The sequence below is a fragment of the Enoplosus armatus genome, chromosome 15 (genome assembly GCF_043641665.1).
Source record: "Enoplosus armatus isolate fEnoArm2 chromosome 15, fEnoArm2.hap1, whole genome shotgun sequence".
NCBI classification, from domain to species: Eukaryota; Metazoa; Chordata; class Actinopteri; order Centrarchiformes; family Enoplosidae; genus Enoplosus; species Enoplosus armatus.
Genome location: NC_092194.1, coordinates 17,002,136 through 17,023,691, shown reverse-complemented (window position 1 = coordinate 17,023,691; position 21,556 = coordinate 17,002,136). Strand labels below are relative to the sequence as shown.

The following is a 21,556-nucleotide window of genomic DNA, read 5'->3' as shown; positions in this document are numbered from 1 at the left end:
ATAAAGTAGTTAGTCAGTTTGCCAAACCTGCGCCTACGTGGCGGCATGGAGACCTGCTTCTTCAAATTATATTTTTTTCCACGTAAATAATCCCAAGAATCAATAAAGATTACACCTCCTTAAAAGCGAAAAAACACCTATAATAGAAGACAAGCTAATAATAATAATAATAATAATAATAATAATACCGCACTGGTGTCATTTTTGCTCTACTGATCTTTTCCCCAAATGAATATTTCCGCCATTCAACATCGCATATGTTGACATGTTTCACAGAAAAAAAGCTTAACTGTCTTGTTTCCATAATTTATTAATAGGACTGTTTTGTAGTAAGTCAAATATCTATATAAGTTACAAAGAAATAAAACGTACAAATACCAATGAAACGACAACAAACCGGCAATAGCGTCAAAAACTTTGTACAACAGAGAGCTAAAATTCAAACCTTTTACAGAAATGTACAGCTAGTTCTACGGCTTACATTAAAATCTATTATAAATCAGAGTCACGTGTGTTTGTGTTAACAGCACCCATATAGCCTACAGCAGTTCTGGGCCTATACGCCTCCCTGTTCAGGTTCACTCTTCCCCAACTAATGCGGCCTCTCTGACTGCTGATTCTTCTTCTGTCTCAATATAATTTACATAAATAAATCCAAAGACTTTCACATCCGCAGTTTCTGGTCAAAAGTGTTTTTTTTTTCCTTCCTTCCTTCCATAAAAGTCACACTTCCTTCCAAACGGTGACAATTCAAGAAGAGCTGCACCGATTTCACTCGGTTCTTGTTCAAACGCGCACATTTACAGAGAAACTTGTCGAGTCTTGAAAAGAAAAAAAAAAAAAAAGTATTTTTTTTTCTTTAAATAGAAGAATTGGTTTAAATCAGAGCCGGCGCCTCATGTCACCACGTCCTGCCGTACAACAGGGCTGAACACTGCAGGGCCGAGCCGTACTCTGCGCCGGGGGAATTGAGGTGGGAGAGGCCGGCCACTTGGCTCTGCAGTGACGGCGGACTGGAGGAGTGCGGCGCCAAATCTGGAGAGTGGCCTGTGCTTCCCACCTGCTGGCTCTGGTGCTGCCCGAGGCCGGACGTGTTGTTGGACATGATCATGACATTGCCCCCTTGCTGGTGGTGGGTCTGTGCGGAGGATGTGGGCGTGTGGCCGCTGCCTTGGCACGGCTTCCCGTCCTTCACCAGCACCGGCACGGCCACCCTCCGCGGGGACTGCTGCTGCTGGCACGAGCCGCTGTCCTGCTGCATCTGCTGCTGGGAGACTTTGTCTTTAGCCTGCCTCTTCATCTTATACCGGTGATTCTGGAACCAGATTTTCACCTGGGTCGGGGTGAGGTGGATCATACTTGCCAGGTGCTCCCTCTCCGGAGCCGACAGGTATTTCTGCTGCTTGAAGCGTCGCTCCAGCTCGTACACCTGCGCCTGGGAGAACAACACTCGCCTCTTTCTCCTCGGGGTGCTGGACAGGGAGCCCATGCCTTTACCCACGTCTGCCAGGGAGCTGAGGCTGCCCATGCTGCCCATGTTCATGCCAGACGACGAGCCCATGAAGCGAGAAACTGAGGAAAAAACAGAAAATTAATAAAATGAAATGGTTGATTTCACTTGAAAAAATAACTCTTTGTGCGGAAAACATCACAGCAAATTGGCTTTGAGTCCGAGGATTGATTGCCTTTTTGATGGATAAAACTATGAGTTATAATGTCATTAACTTTGGCATTCATGTCATCCCAGCCCTGATAATTATTTTCATGGCTGGGTCACTCAGCATGGTCTACATTTTGACAAGTAGCTGAGTAAAAATGCTTCCCAAAGAGGCAGGAACCCTAAAGCTCATACATTATCAGACTCAAATTTTATCAACTAAATCTCATGAGCACAAATTGCAGCAGTAGCTCATGACAGCGTATTATTATTATTGGATTAATGTGATACATTATTCCACTATCTTTATCTTAAATCAAGGCACAAAGCTTGGATTTCCGGCATGAATGCTCCTTATGGTGAGACCTTTATTCCAGATGTTGCACGCCATGGATGAAATGCATGGTTTTACTTTGTCTTTGCCCTCCCAAATAATACAATAATAACCTAGCGGGTGAAGTGGAGGAGTTTGGAGAGTGCCCACCTCGGCGCACAAACGCGCACGGGTGACAGAAGAAACACAACAAGCACTAAAACGCAGCATAAACACGAAGCAAGCACATAAAACTGCATTTCCGCGTTATACATCCTGCGGCAGCTCAAAGTCAAGGTACAGGTGCAGGCTACTCACTGGTGGAGAAGCGCGGGTCCGGGTTGGCTCCGTACCAGCCGGTGGCCGTGGTGCTGCCCCTCATGCCGTCTTGGTAGGACGGCAGGTCGCCCATGTTGCCCAGGTTGCCGTTACAGTAGCCCCCCATGGCCGTGTGTGACAGCTGAGAAACACCTGCCGCAGTCATGTGGTAAGCCGCAGACACAGTCCCATTATGGCCCATGTGGTGCTGCTGCATCGCCGCCTGAGAGACCTGCGGCTGCCGGTAAGAAGTGAGAGGTGCCCCCAAGTTGTTATTCTCCATACTTACTTTCTTATAGCTCTCCTCAAGGGGACTCAAGATATCGGAAACAGAAAAAGGAGTCGTATGCTTAGGGCTCATCGACATTGTTCTGGGGCTGGAGAGGGAGAAATTAGAAGGCAAGGCAATCTCTCCTTCTCTTTTTTTTTTTTTTTTTTTTGGCCAAAGCCCCTCTGGTTCCTGTTGTCTCAACGTCGATCCTGGTAGATGAACACGTAGGAGAGCGCCTCAAGTCCGCCTTAATTGGATTGAGTGGGAGCTCGGTGCTGGCTTTGGTTTGTTTTAGCTGGGTGCCAGGTTTAAGGCTACCATCAGAGGCGGGGCATCGGCAACAATACAAAACAGCTCTAGCCTCCTTTCACCGCGCGTAATTTCACTTACAAGACATGTGCTCCCCTCCCACTAACAATAACATAAGCGCTGTACATGATCATAAATGCTCGTCCCGGCGCCTGCAGGCGGTGTCGCTGCAGTTGCTGGATTTGGAGTTTGTGACTTGTTGCTGTCGCTGATAAACACACGGCTGCACCTTGAGACTGCACTGACCACAATACACTTTATTAACTGTAGTGATGTTTACGAGGGCCTCTTGATGAAAGGAGGCCTATATGGACTTGAGAGTTGGAGAACCACTCCTCAGTTGAACTACTGACTTTTAATGGCCATGAGAGGCCTCCAGTGATTGCAGGATTGTTTGTGTTATGCCTTATCGTACTCAGACATGCAAAAGTGCACTTGCGGGGAGGGAAATTGACTGATACTGATAAGTAAATAAATACACATCCGCGTGTTAAGTGGCTGCGTAAATGATTAACCCCCCTCGTTTTTTTCTTTTGATATCATTGGACGCAAGCAGCGTGTTACCTAAATTCAGATGCACACACTCGTCTGAGAGACCCGCTGGAAAAAAAACAAGAAAAAACAAAAAAAGAAAAACAACCCAAAATAGAGTCTGGAGTAGGAGAGGCTCTCAGATGAAGTTAACGGCGTTCAAGCACTCTCCTGCAGCATAACGCCAGGTAGCCCTCAGTAGCATCTCGCCTTAATGCTCAATGAGCCATAACAGTTTAACTCAATCATATCTCATCTCCAAAAATGTTTCACACAGTAGCACAAGAAAAGATGTTGACCAGCTCTGAAGCCAAGAAATGTTACTCTGAGCCAAAGTCAACTTTTACGCAAAGCTTTTAGGTGACTTTTTCTGCGCTTTTCACCCCAAAATAGGAATTTAAATATCTTTTTTAAGCCAAAAATGTGTAAATTACTCTAATAACATCACATTTATGTATTTGTATTATTATTATTATTGGTAGTAGTAGGATTATTATTAATAATATATTTTTTGGAAAGGCTAATCGGCTCCTACCACTAGCCTACTTCTTAACTATGTGCATAATCTTATTTTGATTAACATTAACGGCACATTATTTTACATGTTTGTCAATATTTTAATATAAAGCAACAGCCTTCAGTACAAGTCATTATTCGGCTACCAATGTATCCTGTCTCCAGCTTCTTAAGTACAAAACTGTTGACAAACGACATTAGAAAATAAAGGATTCAAATCGATACAATAACTTCTAACTTACACAATCTGTGGATGTCAGGATCATACCGCAGCTGAGCCTATGACTACTGTAAAAAAATAAATAATAATAAAGCAAATATTATTAATACATTTCGGTTTTGTAAAGGTCTTGCCGGGAGATCTAACGTCAGTCCTGCAGCAGCAGCAGCAGCAGCAGCAGCAGATGCCACCAGCTAACAGAAGAAGTCTGTGCAGGTTGAGCCGATATTTCCTTATACAGGAACTGAAGAAACACAGCGTCTTCTGGTGGCAGACACAATCATGTGTAATGTTGTGGTCAGTTTTATTCCACGGTGACTCTAAACCTGCGTTTCTTGTTTCATTTCTAAAGTAAAACTGTAGGAAATTAGTTTAATTGTTTGTTTGTTTTTTAACTCAAATGAATGACAATGCACCCTCAGCAACAAGCTGTCAAACTGAGGCCAGACTCAGCAGCAGAGTAAAGTCCCATTACTGCAGTGACATGCAGATCACTGACAGTTTGTCACGGGGATCACCAGCCACAGCTCTGTGTTTTACAGGCTTCTGGCTGCATATTTCACGGCTCCCGGCATTACAGAAGGATAATCTGTGCACTATTTGCAGGGCTGCATGGAGGTGCACTGGTCCACCTTAAAGAGCCCTGCACACTGTACACATCACAACAACCCATGTCCTCCTATTTCTTTACAATTACCTTTAATGAAGCAATATTATCATATAGTCCAAGCCTAAATATTACAGTTAAAATAAATTGTTTGGATGGTAGCCGAGGTGCGGGCGCATAATTCGCAAGCCATATAATCGCAGGCAATTAAAATGACTGCATGTTTCTGCATGCAAGGTAAATCTTGCTTATGCCTTCCTTAATTACGGAATTTCGCAAGACATTCTTAATCATCTAAATCAGTACCTTTTAACTGTTCTGGCACACGGCTATTATGGCCAATTAGCGGCAATTAGTCCAAATGTTCCGGCTAATTCCTCAGAATAATGAGGACACTCTGAAGTGGCGGGTATGAGGCTACCGAGTCTTTGTTATCGAGGCTTCAGGTTGTTGTTTATGAACTGATTGGTGCATGATATAATCCAGAAAGCAACTTCAGACGGGAAAACAAGTGTTTGCAATGAAAGCTAAAAAGGAAGTGTTATTATTTCCCATAAAAAAACAATAAGATTTTATTATAAAAGACAAAATTCACTGCGAATATTCATGTCCACATAAAAACATCATGTGGAAAGCTACAGCTACACTGAGAGAGATATATTACATGCACCTCTATAGGAATGAATATTAAACATAACTCTATCCAATAAGTGCAAAAATGCCACTTTATATCTGCTGATGAACCATAAATTGATCTCCAGAGATAAATGAGAAAATCAAAAAACATCCGCACACCTGTCTCCATTGCACACTTAAATAACTATGATTGTAGATCTAATAATCTTACATTTGGGCTATTTTGCATTCAGAAGCTATTCAACATTTGAGGTCCACTTTAATATAAATAGTTATGTTAAATATCATCATAAATTCCAAGCCTGCATGGTATCCTGCATGACTACGGCCTCAAACACAGACCCTATTAAGTCTAACAGGTGAAGGATATTAATGGCCGCCTCTTGCTCTGCCACTGTGAGCTCATCTGAGGATTTTCATTCCTCAAAACTTTTTCTGACTTTTTCCTACTTTTTCTACCAGGAAATGAGCGGCAAGAGAAAAAAAAATAGATGCTGAGAAGGAGGTGACAAAAAGAAAGAAGAAAAGCTTCACCATCACACATGAGACTTCAACTGACGATGACCTTATTTCTGTCTTTTTTTCTCTGGAGTTTGGTCTGCAGGGTCAGACTGATTAACAACCATCGTTTACCCTCATTATCTATCCAAGCCGGTCACCAACATTTCAAACTGGGCATCATAAAGAGAAAGAGAACAGGACTCATTAGAGGACGAGTGACTTTTTGCAATTCGACCCTGGAGCTAAAACACTGACGCACTGACGTCACACCAAGCAGAAACACGTCACTACGGGCGGCCATCTCTCTGCACCCAATCAGCAGCTCCAAGGCAACATAGTGGTGAGGGGTTCAAAGAGTAAAGCTGTGGTGTTTCTCCAGTGAAGCACGACCCCTAGTGGAGCACCGGCTCTCTGCATCCAGAAGAACTAAACATACATCTACTGCGAGGAGGTGAGAGGTGATACCGTGTGTTAGTGCGCCATCTAGTGGAGGGTGTGGATCATAAACACCACAGAGTTTCTCACACATCATATTATCTGAAGATGGGAAAGACGTCAGCATGTCACTACAATTAACAGCTTAAACAGCTTTCAATAAGTGCAAAACGCAGGAGTCATTGTTTCTGAAAGCTGTAGGCATTTAACTGCTTTTAAACAAACACATTGAAAGGTTGATTTTATGAACGTACGCAGAAGCCCAACACAAAACTAATGAGGAACTGCAACTTTAAATGAAAAGTATTTTATTTTGTATGGAGATTACATCTGTTTTGGTGTCATTAGAGCAATTCATGAGGTTTCAAATTTAAACCCTATTTGTCTGTTGCCTACCTTTGGTCTGACCTTTGAAAACTTACACAAACATTTTCCTAACTTTTTAAAATGTGTCACAGGCGATGCCATCTTCATTTACTGGCATCAGTTTGGTATGTTCAACAGTCTGTACGAGACTGAACCAAAGATAATGGTGAGATACCTTCAACTTTATTGTTAAAAACCAGTTCACTTCTGGGGCACAAGGGTGTGTTTTCCAAATCACAAGAAGTAGATGTGCTTTTAAGTAATTTTAAGAAAGTGTCTTTAAGGCATTTCTACATTTAGTCTGAGATGTTTCTGACTGTGCAAAGCTGAATATTTTCAGATTTCTCTTGTGAGATACCAGTACCATACTTTTACCTCTTCCTACAATGATATATATGCAAATTGTGATGCTGGGATGCCAGTAGAAAGTGTTTTTTAAGTAGTCACAACCTGAAAAGGTTGGGAAATTGCTCAATGTATGAACACATTCACATGTTAATAGACTTTTTCAATTGAATACCAGAGAAAAAAGAGAGAAATATCAGTAATCTTATGGGACTTTTTGTTCCAGTATACACTGGTTCAACATTGAGCTGCAACCGTCATCAAATCCACCAATACAGTAGTTTTCTGACTCTGAGTCTATAAAGTCAAACATGTCTTCTCTTAACCTGCTGTCACTGAATTTAGACCAACAACACATCACTCCAGGAGCCCCAGGAGCCTCAGGAGAGGCAGTAAATCAAAACTCTCACCTCAAAATAGTGCAGAGCTCACTCATATAGGCTCACACAAGTAGTCAGTGTTGCACATTATATAATCAACACACATAAAAGATGCAGCAGTTCTTCAAATACAACAAATACTGTAGGTTAAATAAACTAAAATTAAACATGTATTTGTCCTCTTGGAACATCTTTTCTTGAAGTTGCCTATAACATTTGAGAACACAAAGTATGTGAGACAAGTAGCCAGTTTTTGAGTGTATAAACTATTCTACTTTGTTAACTTTGTAGCCTATACTGCACGTTTTTTTTTTAATATTCATAGTGTTTGGATATACTGTAGTTAACAACATGTTAAAGTATTACTAATTCTGTCCTATCAAACTTTTACAAAGTCCATTATTTGGGGAAAGTTTAGTGTTTGAAATGCATATATGTAACAGCAAAAAGCTTTCCAAGAAATCATCTGTGCTAAAAGTTGAAAAGCAAAAAATCTCTCTAACTCTGAGGGTCATTATGTGTTAGATGTTAACTTAACAAAACTCCTCCTGTGGCCTAGTTTATGTGGACCTTATAACTTTCCTAAAAGGGCCCCCGGGGACAGACCAGTGAGTAAAACTATAGGATGGGCAGGCTAATACAAGCCCATCCTTTTCAGACAATTCCTTGGACCAACTTAAAAAACCAATGGCAACCTCTAAAAGCCTGTCTTTGTCACCCTTAAACCCCAAGATGCTCTAAAACACCATTGTGCAGTTAAACCTCATAAATTTGTCGCAGGGACTGATTAAACATCACGGGAATTGAAACACTAAAGATTTTGTCTCGGTCCCTTTTGGACGAGGGACAATGGTCCATTCACGGGGAGACATGCAGACAAAAAGGGTGTTTAAGGGGAGATGCAGCGAGCTGAGGGGTTCGGCCAGTCCCCTCCATATGTGATACAAGGTGGCCCCAGCGAGGGGCACAAAGGACCAGGTGACAGGGACGATGGGCTGCAGGGTCACAGGACGAGCAAACAACATTATAGGGGGCGTGAAAGCAGAAGACCCCCCTCGTCACTGATGAAATACTGACATGATTTTAAACACTGGGGCATATTTTTCATGATATTTAAATGAGGGTGGAAATGAGGAAAATCAGTGAAGTATTTTTAACTTTGAGACGATGATCATCAACACCGTGGACGGCTTTTCTCTACATCCACGTCATTTCACTGATGAGTTGTTTTTAACAGCTGCTGAGTGCGCAAATAACTCTCAATGAAACTTAATAACACTGTAAAATCTGCTGTGTCTCATAATAAAGAAAAAAGAAACATCAATATAAACTTTGTTTTGTTTTTTTTCATATTTCTGGCTGTGAAAAGCATCTTCCTCCTCAACTGCACCTGCTCAGTTATCTGTAGAACATTTAGGATTAACGCTTGAAGAAAGTTGATCGTCCGCCTTTAATTCTCAGAAATCATATCCTCCATCAAACCTACAGTACACAAACCAAGACTTCCACCTAAAGCCTGAGTGTAATCGCCGTATTCATCCTCAGAATAACAAAAGTTAGTAGTGTAAAAGTGAAAAGCGGCCCATGGGCCCAGACGACACCAGGGTGCTATAGTGAGAGAGGCTGTAATGTTTACTGGGTATTCTTATGCTTAACCAAATCCAGGCCTTTTAGAAGGGATGTTTGCTCAGCTTCTGGGTGCATAATTAGTTTTTTAACATTAGAAAAGCCTCTGGGCCCCAGTCATGACCTGCTGCATGTTTCAGATTTCACTAATTTTATATATTTTAGACTACATTTTGATTTTAAAACCACTGAACAGAGTTACAGCCTTAATTTAACACATTTGGAAAACAAGAAAAAATAAACTTGTGTCGAACTAACAGGGAAAAAAATAGAAACAAATAGATTTCAAAAAGGTTTGTTTGTGCATCTGTTTGTTTTGTTTTCAGAAATGGGTGCAGATTATACACAAAAGAATGCACATTACACAGCCATATCATACAAAATATGAGAAACGTTTATTAATAATTTTGTTCACAAACAAACAGTTTAAACAGTCAAAAGCTTTAAAGAAAGTTTCCTTAAAGATAACAAATAACATTTTTTTTCTCCTTCAAACATTCAGACAATAGTGGCTTTGCTGCTACCTCTTCTATCTCCGCCTAAAGCCTACTGCACCTTATTTGTCTTCAAGTTATTTATACAAATATTATGTTTAAACAGCTTCATATACAAATACATTATCTCAGCAGATAATTATAAATCTACAGGCTACACCAGTAAGCCCATGTACGAGAAAATATTATCAGCATTTTAAAAAATAGACACAAACAAAAATATCAAAATAAAATGTGCAAAATATCCTTCGTTCTATTGTGAAAATCTAAATGTTTAAGTTGCTCGAAAATTTTCAAAACATTCAGAAAACATTTGATGCGATTCTAAATGAGTTTGTGCATTGAAATGAGGCCTTCACTTGAAAGAACTAAAGTGGACCGAGTCGCTCCAAAAGTCCCTCCAGGCGAATCTGGAGGCCGCCGCGGTGGGAAAGTGCTGCTGGTACCTGGGAGGGAGAGCGACGGGGGACGGGTGCTGAAGAGACGGGTAGGCTAAGGGAAAGGGGACCGCTGGAGAGGGATGCAAACAGCCAGCTTTCTCCGTGTCAAGCATGCAGGTGTGAAAAGGTTTCCCATCCCGGACCAGGATCGGAACAACGACCCGGCGCAGCAGCGGAGGCTGGGGTATCTCCAAGTCCTGCAGCGCTCCTTCTGCCCGGCCTCTCTTCATCTTGTAGCGGTGGTTCTGGAACCAGATCTTCACCTGAGTCGGGGTCAGGCTGAGGAGCCGGGCCAGCTGCTCCCTCTCCGGGCCCGACAGGTAGCGCTGCTGGCGGAAGCGCCTCTCCAGCTCCAGGGTCTGGGCCTTGGAGAACAACACCCGTCGCTTCTTGCTCTTCTTGCCCTTGTCGGGCTCCGAGTCCAGGGACGAGTGGTCCGGCTTGGTGGAGTCGGGAGAGGCCTCGAGACTCCCTTCATCAGAAGCTGTAGAGATAAATAATGCAGGTTATTCCAAAATCAGATAGAGATAATGTGATATTACACCGTTTTTCTACCGTTCTCTCTCCCCGTCTGTCCATCCATCCATCCATCCATCTATCTCATTTCAAAATAAAGCTGAGATATCTAGGCCTAACTAGATGAAAGGTTCCTTACAATTTCAAAATAAAGCTACACGCTGTTAGAATAAAATATAACAATATTTGCAGAGTAGGGCGCGAGATATTTCAATAAATTGCATTCAACAAATCATCAGCATCATCAACATGAACTCACATATGCATGGGCTCCGCTCGCAGTCCGTCCAGGAGGTGTAGGGCGAGCTGGATGAGCAGGAGGAGTAGACCGGGGAGGACCGCGACGCTGCCTCCGCATCCTGCTCAGGCAAATCCAGGATGCTCCTGACGGAAAAACTGAACTTGCTCGGGGCAGCAGCCATCGCGTCCGTGCGTGCAATCCGGGTTTGTGTGTGCGTAAAAATAAATAAATGAATAAATGAGCAAGCCCTCAGAGTAAGTCTATCCAAGGAGGAGAAAAAAAAACCCGCAGCGGATCCTCTCCACTTTACGCGCTGTCCAAACACCAGCTCGGAAACCAAGTGTGTGCACTGTGGCTCAGTGTTTACACAAACAGCACTCCATAAGCTGCAAACACAAGGCTGCGCGCTTATAAAGCCTCCTCCTCCGCTGAGTACCTGAATGGCTGGAGTGCTGTCACCCAATGATGGTAGGTGTGGAGAAAAAAAAACAACCTCAGAGCTTCAACAATGAGCGAAGGAAACACTCGTCATCATTACAGATTCGTCCCGTATCGTCAAACTGGGAAACAGATAATGGTAATTGTTGGAGCTGAATCACGTCTTGGGTGGCAACTGACAACAGAGACCCGTCCCATCATCAAACCCCCCCTCCCCGCTCCTCCTCCTCCTCCTCCTCCTCCCGCCTGTCCTCGTCCAAACAACGTGTCCAACATTTGCATACAAAGTGAGCAATTAGCGTGATGCGTGCAACAAGTTGGTTTAACTAATACGTCCATTAGAGGCGTATTAATTGCAGGCGTGAGAAGTTTTGACGTTTATGGCTCGTAGGGGGCTCACAAACACCCCCTAGAAATGTCCTTTGACATGTTTAGGGAATGCTCAACAGGAAAATCTTTCTTTTTGAGTTTTCTAGATGATGTATGATGATATTTCAGTGCAGGACAAATAGAGAAAATGGTACAATTTTCTTTTAACTTTCAATAAATGGTTTCTAATGTCGCTATAAGCAGATATAAGTGTCTATTAATGGGTTTGTCAATAACTACAACCCCTCCTGTGGGATCCCATAAGTGGGGGCTTCTGCATAAACATTTAAATATATATATATATATCGTCATAGGAGAAGGTGTAACTGTGAACATGTTATTAATGTTTATATAGTGCTTCAAAATGTGAAATAAGGGTGTTCAAGTAAAGTGTTAATAATTGTACTGCTGAGGCTAATTAATGATACTATAAAGACTTTTTATGCCTAAACATGTCTTATTCAGCTTCTGAGAAATTAGGGCAGTGACTGATGACTGCTGACAGGATTTTATTGATTGGTAATCAAGATAAATTATTGATCATTCATCATGCGTCACGCACAGCACTAAGACGGAACACTGTGGCTTCTAATGCATTCATTTCCTTGATTTTTGTCTCTTTCGTTTAATGTTAAAACGTTATTTTAAAGCGGTCCGGTCACTCCCGGTCCAGACTGACGCCTGCAGGCTGATATCTGGGCTCTTTCTGTGTCTCTCACATATAAAACGCATTAAATGCAAAGCGTGAATCCAGCCCTATGTGTGGGGGGGGCTTTTTTCCCCTCTTATTTGATATTGATATCGGCCCTCGTCCACTTCAGCGAGGTGCATGAGGCCGGGGAGGAGAGCGGTGGTGGTGGACATGCCTCCCCAGTCGTCCTGGGTGGTCGGACGAGAGGGAGCACAAATACATGCCAACCAGAGGAGGGGAACAAAAGGGGAAAATGTAGCCCCGCGTCCGAGACCCGTTGGAAGCATTTGTTCCAGTCAAGATTTTGCATTTGTTCAGTCCCGCAATAATGCCTGATTGACGCCCCGGCACAATGTCCTTTAACTTTGCAGGATAAATCCGAGCTTGTTCCGTGTTGTCATGGTTTTGAATGGAGCTGAATGGGATCTGGGACACTATCTACTGCTCCGCGTCCACTGCCGCCAAGTCTATAGTCCGGAGCAATATTACATGTGTGATTCAGGACGTATTAAATTCCTTTTACATTTTCAAAGTTCAACAAAGTCGGTGACCTGTATTATCAGCCCCAACATGCTCCCAAATCAGCCTCAATCTCTCGTTTTCTTCCCATTTTAAACTTTTACGCACATTACGCACAAGTGTTTCCTCTGAAAACAAACACTATTAAGCAGCTTTTAAGATGAACTTATGCTAAAACTAAAAAGTGAGAGGCCTGACCCCCTCTTCAAGCATCATGTCTGTGTACACAAGAGCCTCCCAGCGGTTGACAAACACCAGCGGATTACAGTACCGCAGGTTTGCTGGAGTGGATGGTTTACAGAGGGCACTCGATTGGAGAGCAAAAACACGCAAAGGCAAAGAAAAGTCATGTCCAAAGAGCGGGAATTTCTCTGTCCACAATGACCCAGCAGCCACTTAATCTATTTAACACCCGCGGGCTTCAGCCAGAGAGGGTCCTCTGCAGCTCCCAAGAGCTCTCCACTGCCAAATATTTACTCTGTTGTTCAGCTCTCCATCCCCAATCCCTTTCTCAGCCAAGTGGAGATTTTTCTCACATGGTTCTGGATTCAGCAGCTGAACTGGCAGTTTTAACATCACTGATCAACAACAAGCCTGTGATTTAACACTGAACCACATGAGGTGATTTACTTCAGTGTTATAAAATGTAAGTTATTAAAGTCCTCCTCCAGTCCAAAACGCGTTCTGTTTATTATTACTTCACTGTGATGTTTGAGCTTCACTGTGCAGGAGGATGCAGTTTGACACCAGAAGACTGTTTTCACATCCAGCTGTTTAGGGAGGAGAGTTTCTCTGTGCTCACCTTAAACCTGAGTTTAAGTGTGTAGGAGACAATCCTGGTCCAATATGTAACTTACACAAGTGTGATGAGGAAACTTGAAATCTTCAGTGCACAAACTCTGACTTTTCAGTGAAGTAGGAGACGTCAAAGTTAAACTTTTTAAAAGAAAAATATCTGCATATTCTGAGATTCTGGATTTTTAAATGAGGGAGAAGGAGTAGATGTCATTTTAAGAATTTGCAGGATGTAATGGAACTCAAAAAGTAGGTCAATAAACAGATAAAAGTAAAAATAATAATAATAATAATAATAATAATAATAATAATGATAAGTATATAAAATGAAATTAAGAATAGAAATGAAAAAAGAAACAATACAAGAGCAATTTGACTCCAAATTACAAGGAAAGCAGTACAATACAGTACCCAGGAACAATAGTGCAGTACAAGAGTACTACAAACAAACATAAAATATGGTGGTGACATGACAGAGCTGCATTACACGAACAAATAAGTCTATAAACGTGTGTGATAAGTACAGAAAAAGCTTAACCTGAACTCCTCAGATTTAACATTACACTCCTGTGTTGGACTCATAATGCACAGTTTAAAAAAAAAAAAAATCAAAATTGTTTGTCGTTTTTTATTCTAGTAATTATTCCTCCTTGTCAAAACTTGACGCCTACATTACCCACGATGCAACTCAACCGCTGACAGTTCAGTCAGAGATTCGAGTGTGTTATGCTAGTAGCAGCTAATGTAGCCTCAAGCAGATATGAACAAACAAACTTTATTCCTTCTCAAACTTGTAGTTTTCAGCCCCAACAGACAGAATTCATTCATCAGATTTCACGCAGCTCTTCAGGCTTTATACAATTCTTTTCACATATCCAGCAGAGTTCCCCTTTGAAAAGTTAAAATCAGATGTCTCTGCTGATCTAAGTCACTGTTCTTTAACCAAACACCACCTCCTCTTTACGTTTGATTCCAAATTGTAAACACCATAGCGGCTCAAATTGTGAGCTTGCAGTTTATGAGTCGGCCAGAGAAGAAAAGATAAAGCCCAGGATGTTTATCTGATCTCAGACTGACTGATTATCCGTCACCTCAGACACCCACAATGACCCCTCTGTTGCCCCTCAGAGCAGTATGGTGGCTCAGTGTAGCATGATGCACCAGCAGCTGCACCTGCCGCTGGTGTCCTCTCCCTTCTCCCAGTCCTGTAAATACCATTAGCATTTTGGAGAGGGGCTACGGGGGATAATTACTCGGCAGCCGCATCTCCCTCTCTGCAGTAAACTGGGGTCTTGTGATGCTGCTTGATCATGTAGCAGCTGTGTGTGCGCTGCTCAGTGAAAGTGTGTCAGAAAGGAAAAGTTTGTTTACACGGTGCTTTAAGACACAAAACTAGTGTGTGTCAATGGGATTTTCATGAAAGAAGTTACAAAACAGCGGAAAAGTTCTGACATTAGAGAAATAAAGTGTTTTTAAAAGTACAAATTTAGAGCAAAGGTGCTTAAAAGAACATGTCACACACGGGGAAAAGCCGATTAATATCATGAATGTTTAATTTGATTCTTCAGGAGAAGTATTCAGTCTTAGAGGAGCCAGAAGCTCAGTTATGTTCTTGATTTGCCAACTTCATTACTCTTTCATTTCATTTCAAACCTTGATTCTGTATGTCACATAATTTAAGATCAGTTTAACATAAAGAAATATTTACAAATGTTTTAATATTGAACTTAGGAGAGAAAAATTAAGAAAAATAAAAGGACTTGAAAGTTCCCTTCATTTATCTTCATTACCAAATAATCAAAGGTGGAAGAACTCAGATCTTGTACTTAAGTAAAAGTAACAATACCACTGTGTAGAAATACTCTGTTACAAGTAAAAGACCTGCATTCATATTTTTACGTAAAAAGTACAAAAGTATTAGCATCAAAATATGATTAAAGCACCAAAAGTAAAAATACTCACAGTGCAGAACGGCCCATTTCAGAATAGTATATATTATATTATTGTATTATAATCATCGAAGCATTAATGTGTTTATCACTTTAATGTTGCTAATGCTAATTTTAACTACTTCATATACTCTTATCTGCTTTATCTGGTAGCTTGTGAATTCCCCCCGTGGATCAATAAAGTTTTATTTTTAATCTAGAATATGACATCATAATTTATTTGTTGATTAGATTTTGTATAAAAATCTGAATCCGCAAAGTAAATTAACTTATCAAATAATTATAGTAGAGTATTAGTACAATATTTGCCTTCAAATTGTAGTGAAGCATAAAACAGTTGAAAATGGAAATACTCAAGTATAGTACAAATACCTTAAAATTGTACTTAAGCACAGTACTTGAGTAAATGTACTCAGTTACTTTCCACTACTGCAAATAATAAAGTCAGCAGTGATCAGTCAGTGCTCCGATTGGACGTTCAGAGAGTGATGAAATATTACATAATAATAATAATAATAATGATAATAATAATAATAATACACTTCAGTTCATTAACTTGGGTTAATGTGAAACTGTGAAAGTCTTTCAAAATAATGAAATATCACTCACTTTTGAGCCCAGTTGTTTCCACACCTGCCGTCATCACAGCCCGTCAGTGTCGACGTGAGTCCCACAAACTTCATGACATCGGACAGATCGATGCAGAAAGCTGCCAAATAAACATTTACTGACGTGAAGTCGCTGGAGGAAAACATGTAAACATACATACAAGTAAAACACTGTATTATTTATAAAGACCAAATACAAAAAAAGTGGAGTTCCAGGCTGTTTTTAACAACTACATAGATGCTTTCAGCTAACAGGAAGTGTTGCTCACTACTGTCTCATATCTCTAACATCAACATAACGCTTTGAAGTAAAGAAACACGAGTTCACTTACATGCATCAAATCGGGATCTTTAGACCATCTGCAGCCCCTGAAACTCAGATTCTGGTCAGTGTTGAACTTCTACAACAGGAGCACACTTCATGACACGATGACCTTCATGACCTGCTTCAGTTCAGAGTCGCTGTCACTCTCTGCACAGACCTGAGACAAGAAATAACACAGAACAAAACTCTTAACGTCTGAGCACAAACAGCAGCCGAAGACTCTGGACTGACTCGGACTTGTCGGTCATGTGTGATACTTGGTTGCCCTCTACAGGTCACACATTAAACCTGACAGACTCCCCAGGTTAGCCCTCCTTTAACCCTTTAACCAAACACAAACTGAGGGTGGAGCTTTCAAGTCATCCTTTATTTAAATCCTAAGGGACAACGTGGTGGCAGCCAGTGGTGCAGAAAGTATTTAGATCCTTTACTTAAGTAAAAGTACTAATACCACACTGTGAAAATACTGGTATGTTAGGTAAAAGTCCTGCATTGAAAATCTTAAGTAAAAGTGTAATCAGGAAAATGTACTTAAAGTATTATAACATAGTTTATACGCACTATATATATTATATCATTATGTCATTACTCCCAGATTAATGTAAAAGCCTTACAGAATATAACTATAACTTATACTTATACACAAGGGAATGGCAGTAGTCATTAATAGGAGTATTATCAGTGGTGGAAGAAGTATTCAGATCCTTTACTTAAGTAAAGGTACTAATACCACACTGTGAAAACACTCCACTACAAGTAAAAGACAAATCCTACATTTAAAACTTACTTAAGTAAAAGTATCTAAGTATTATCAGCAAGTATCAAAAGTAAAAGTACTCATTCTGCAGTAAAATGGTCCCTGTCAGTGTTTTCCTAATAAATATGCTGTTTTTGGATTAATGTTACTGCTGCATTAATGTGTACGTTGCATTTTACTGCTGTAGATGTTTAAGGTTGTGCTTATTTTAACAACTTTATAAAGTGTTGGGTAGTTTAATCTACAGCGATGCTTCATATTCTATAAGGTCATCGTATGTTTGTAGCGTCGCTGTCTTTTCAGCTTTGTGACGATGCATTTTGCAGATAATCCAAAGGGGGTTTAAATCGTTTATTTAGTTTAAGATGCAGAAGAACTTTGTCAACCCATAAAGGAACTTAATCCTCCGGGAAAATTCACTGTAATAGTAATCTGAAAAGTATCTAAAGCTGTCAGACAAATGTAGTGGAGTAAAAAGAACAATATTTGCCTCAGAGATGTGGTGGAGTAGAAGAATAAATCTGCATATAATGGAAATACTCAAGTAAAATACAAGTACATCGAATTTGTTCTTTAGCACAGTACTTAAGTAAATGTACTTATATTCCACCACATGAGTATTCCTTGAAAATACCAGCAGTTTTTCAGTAAGGACTGACTTTTGCTTCCTACGTGTCCACCAGATGGCGCCACTGTATTTTGGAATAACAGGCTGTCCGTCACAGTCTGACTCCGCAGCATCAGTGACCCTCTGCAGATGACAGAGGACTCACAGGGAGACTTCAGGGACAGACGAAGAAGAAGCTGCTTTAACATTTCAGCCTTATTGGCTACCAGGAAACAACTGGACAGATGTTGCTTTAAAATAAAAATAAAAAACAACCCACACCAAACAAACAAGTACTGGATGTTATTTTTAGCACTGCATTCACCTCGTTGTACCTGATCCTGCAGCCTAAATATGCCGCGTCAGATTCCTCCAACATGCCTCTTGTCATTAAACTTGGCAGCGCGTCACCGTCTCACGCCACTTGCACGATGGGAGTGTCACCGCGCTGCATGCCGAGCAGACTAAGGAGGCCTCGGTGCGGCTTGAATCCTGCGAACTGCTCTCTTCTTCACCGAGCAGAAAGAATTACATCACACACAAGTGAGCTGTCGGTCAGCGGGCTTCTTCTCATTTCTATCATTCCTGACTTTCACTCGTTTATTTTCCTGGCAGGCTCCACGTCGGCTAATTAAATCCCCAACAATATCAGAGGGCTTTGTCACAGTTCTCGCTGACATTATACATCTGAGTCCTGGTCGACCTCTGTTTGTTTATGAGGATATTGAACACTCAGTCCACTCAGTAATCTAATAACACTGTGTAACAATCTGACGCTCGTGTGCCCCCCCAAAAAACTGACTAATTGCAGGAATGTTTCTGCGCTTTACGCGGGGATCTTAATGGACGAGGAAATTTAATATAAATCCAATCCAGGTATGACTCAACGGTTCCTCGGCTCTAGCGCATAACGCGGCGGTGTGGTCTGTATCAACACCCCATTTGCACTTTTCTGCACAAAAGAAACGCCGCGTAAAAAGCGCGGTGAAGGTACAGCTCTCCATTTTCTCTCAGTGTCCTTGGTGCGGGACAAAGAGCGCTCCAAATTAGGCCGGAATGAAATATTTAATACTAATGGATGCCAGGTGCCAGACGAACAGATGTCAAAGTGATGTATGCTTAAAAGTGTCGTAAATATTGTTTCTTTTTGTCCCTCTCTGCTGAAACCCAGGCCTGGCCTCTGAAACACGACTACATACGTCGTTAACCCGCGTTCGTCCTCATTAAGGCCGCACTAAAGTTACCGGGCCACTCAGGCCGGGAGAAGTGCTAACCTGCAGAAAGACTTTAATGGTGTCACCGCCGTTTGGGCTGCAAAAGGTTAGAGTCATCAGTGCGGGTTATTTTAAAAGGCGCCCGAGTGATGGAGTGTCCCTGAAAAGCAGCAGCCTCCGCACATTAAAGCTCCATATAGTCCTATCTTATTTGTATCAAACAGCTGGAGGCGACACCACATCTCCCTCCGCCTTAATAACCCGGATTAGTGACAAACTGCTGGGCCTTGTTCCTGAAAGCAACACACACACACACACACACACACACACACACACAAACACACACAAACACACACACACACACACACACACACACACAGACACAGACGCGAGACTCCGCGCGTGTGTATGTTATAGCAGACGTCAGTCAGTTTGGGGACAGTTAGTACGAGATGACAGACCTGCAGCTCCTCTGTGAAGCAAGAAATCACTGCGCGTCCCCGTAATAAGTTATTAGTGGGGACTTGGATCTCCCTCAGGATCTTACTGGGAACATTAAACCGGGAAACTTCTTTTTTCTCCCCCCACCGCTCTGCAGCTTTTCTCCACGGAGAATCTGAGCAGCACAGCGGCTCTGCATCTATCACAGATTAGAAAATTTCTCCTGCACTTTTTTTATTTTATTTTGCTTTTTTTTTTGGAGCACAGAGAAGAATCAGTTGACGGATTACAGTCAACGCGTCTCAGTCCACCTCCTGTTCCTCCTCTCTCTCTCTCTCTGTCTCTCTCTCTCTCTCTCTCTCTCGATAGAAGAAGTTATGCTGAAGTGTTGAAGTTCAGGCCCACTGATACAAAGTCATGTATGATGTCAGGTTGTAATAAATTGAACGCGGATGGATCTGATTATGACAAAAACAAAATCACTGCACAGAAAAATGTGTCTGCACCGCTGTGCACGATCTACTGATAATAGGTAATACTAATGTTTTAAGTATTATTTTATAATAGAGGGGGAATATTTAAATACAGATCAGAATGACAACAGCTCAAATTACCAATTTTATTTTTTTGAAATCGAAAATGTTTTATGACATAAAGTTACAGCTGAGTTTTACTCTTTTTTTTAACTTTGAGATTGTTTTGTCTCGTTTCCTCAGATTTTAATTTTAACTCCTGAAATGATGTTTTATTTATTATTCATGACTTTGATTGCGCGTTTTATGATGACGGAGTTAAAACTGTGTGATGTCTCTGATTTGTTGTCAAGTGAGTTTATTTCTTTACGTTTAAAGCTTTTATTCAACTTCTTGCAGCCCTGGAAGATGAAGATGAAGATGAAGATGTGATCTGACTGACAGAGATTGAAGCTCAGACTACTTTTAAAAAAAGTAAAACTAATGAAGGAATAATTGTGACCTGATTCTAATTAATCTGATCGCAGGCGTATTAAACTGTAAATCATTAAGATGGTTGAAGGAGGAAGCGGAATCCACTCCCTCTCATCACCACCATCATCATCATCATCATCATCATCATCCTCTACAGAGAATGAATGCATGCTGACAGGTGCTGAATCACAATCTTTAAAGTTTTGATTCTTTCTTTTCAAGCTTGAAATTATTTTGGTTTGACAACAATACGAGACGTCGTGGGTTTTTTTTTTTTATCGTTTTAACTTCGTTGCAGTTTTGCTTTAATTTGGTTATTGACTGGTGTATAAATGAGCTCAAATCTCACTGTTACATGAAGAACAGATGTCGGATATGAGACACATTAATTTTGAGGTAAAATATACAAATAGACGATGTTGTAGAAGATTCAAACTACTGATTTACGTTTGTTTTGGGCCATTAGCCACTTTGTGTTTACAGCAGCATGATGGATCTTACTATCATACAGCAGAGCTGTTTAGACATATTAAAACTGTCCTTCTTCACTTCTTCGATCAGACTAAATCGAAATCCTGAAGCAACCGGCAACTCTTTTGCTCTTTTGCTTGTTTCAAATGTTCCTTGATGTGAAAAAAGTCCCAGCCAGAGAAGTCAGGATAAAGTATTTTTCACCGCCTCTCTCTCTCTGGTGACAACAACGACACACAAAAAAAAGCTGCTCAAGTCTTCACTTGTTGAAAATGTAAAAAGGTGGTTAAAGTAATTCGCCCACACTTGAAGGAGATAGTTGAGGTGGGAGCGGCTGGCACCACAGTTTATGGCTGTTTTGCAAGGACAGTATGAAGATGTAAACAGAAGGTTTCTCTCCTCTGAGCAGCAGAGAAATAAAGACTGCAGCCGCTCTGTCATCTATAACAACATAATATTTGACTTCTTCATTTTCTAAAAGTTGAATCCTTGAGAGTGGATGAAGGTGTGTATTTTCATGTTGGGTGATTTCAGGGAAGAAAAACCTTTTGTACTCAATATTTGCATTTTAATGATGTGCAGCTGCCACATTTCCCCGATAAAGACTGAAATATCGATCAATTCATTTCAGCTTCTCTCCTCTTCGTCCCGTTGCCACATTGACGACAGAAACCTGAAAGAAGCAGCACAAACACACACACAC

The 21,556-nt window shown here is 41.2% G+C and overlaps 2 protein-coding genes across 2 annotated transcripts; both read right to left on the bottom strand.

The window, feature by feature from the left end:
• Positions 1 to 901: 901 nt before the first annotated feature.
• On the bottom strand, positions 902 to 2,655 carry nkx2.1 (NK2 homeobox 1). Its single transcript, XM_070920565.1, has 2 exons — positions 2,289 to 2,655; positions 902 to 1,572 (listed from the first exon to the last, which is right to left on the bottom strand). The coding sequence occupies exons 1-2, from the start codon at positions 2,653 to 2,655 to the stop codon at positions 902 to 904; spliced, it is 1,038 nt and encodes a 345-aa protein (XP_070776666.1).
• A 7,225-nt stretch (positions 2,656 to 9,880) lies between these two features.
• nkx2.9 (NK2 transcription factor related, locus 9 (Drosophila)) lies at positions 9,881 to 10,903 on the bottom strand. Its single transcript, XM_070920743.1, has 2 exons — positions 10,741 to 10,903; positions 9,881 to 10,449 (listed from the first exon to the last, which is right to left on the bottom strand). Exons 1-2 carry the CDS (start codon positions 10,901 to 10,903, stop codon positions 9,881 to 9,883), a joined length of 732 nt encoding a protein of 243 aa, XP_070776844.1.
• Positions 10,904 to 21,556: the final 10,653 nt, after the last annotated feature.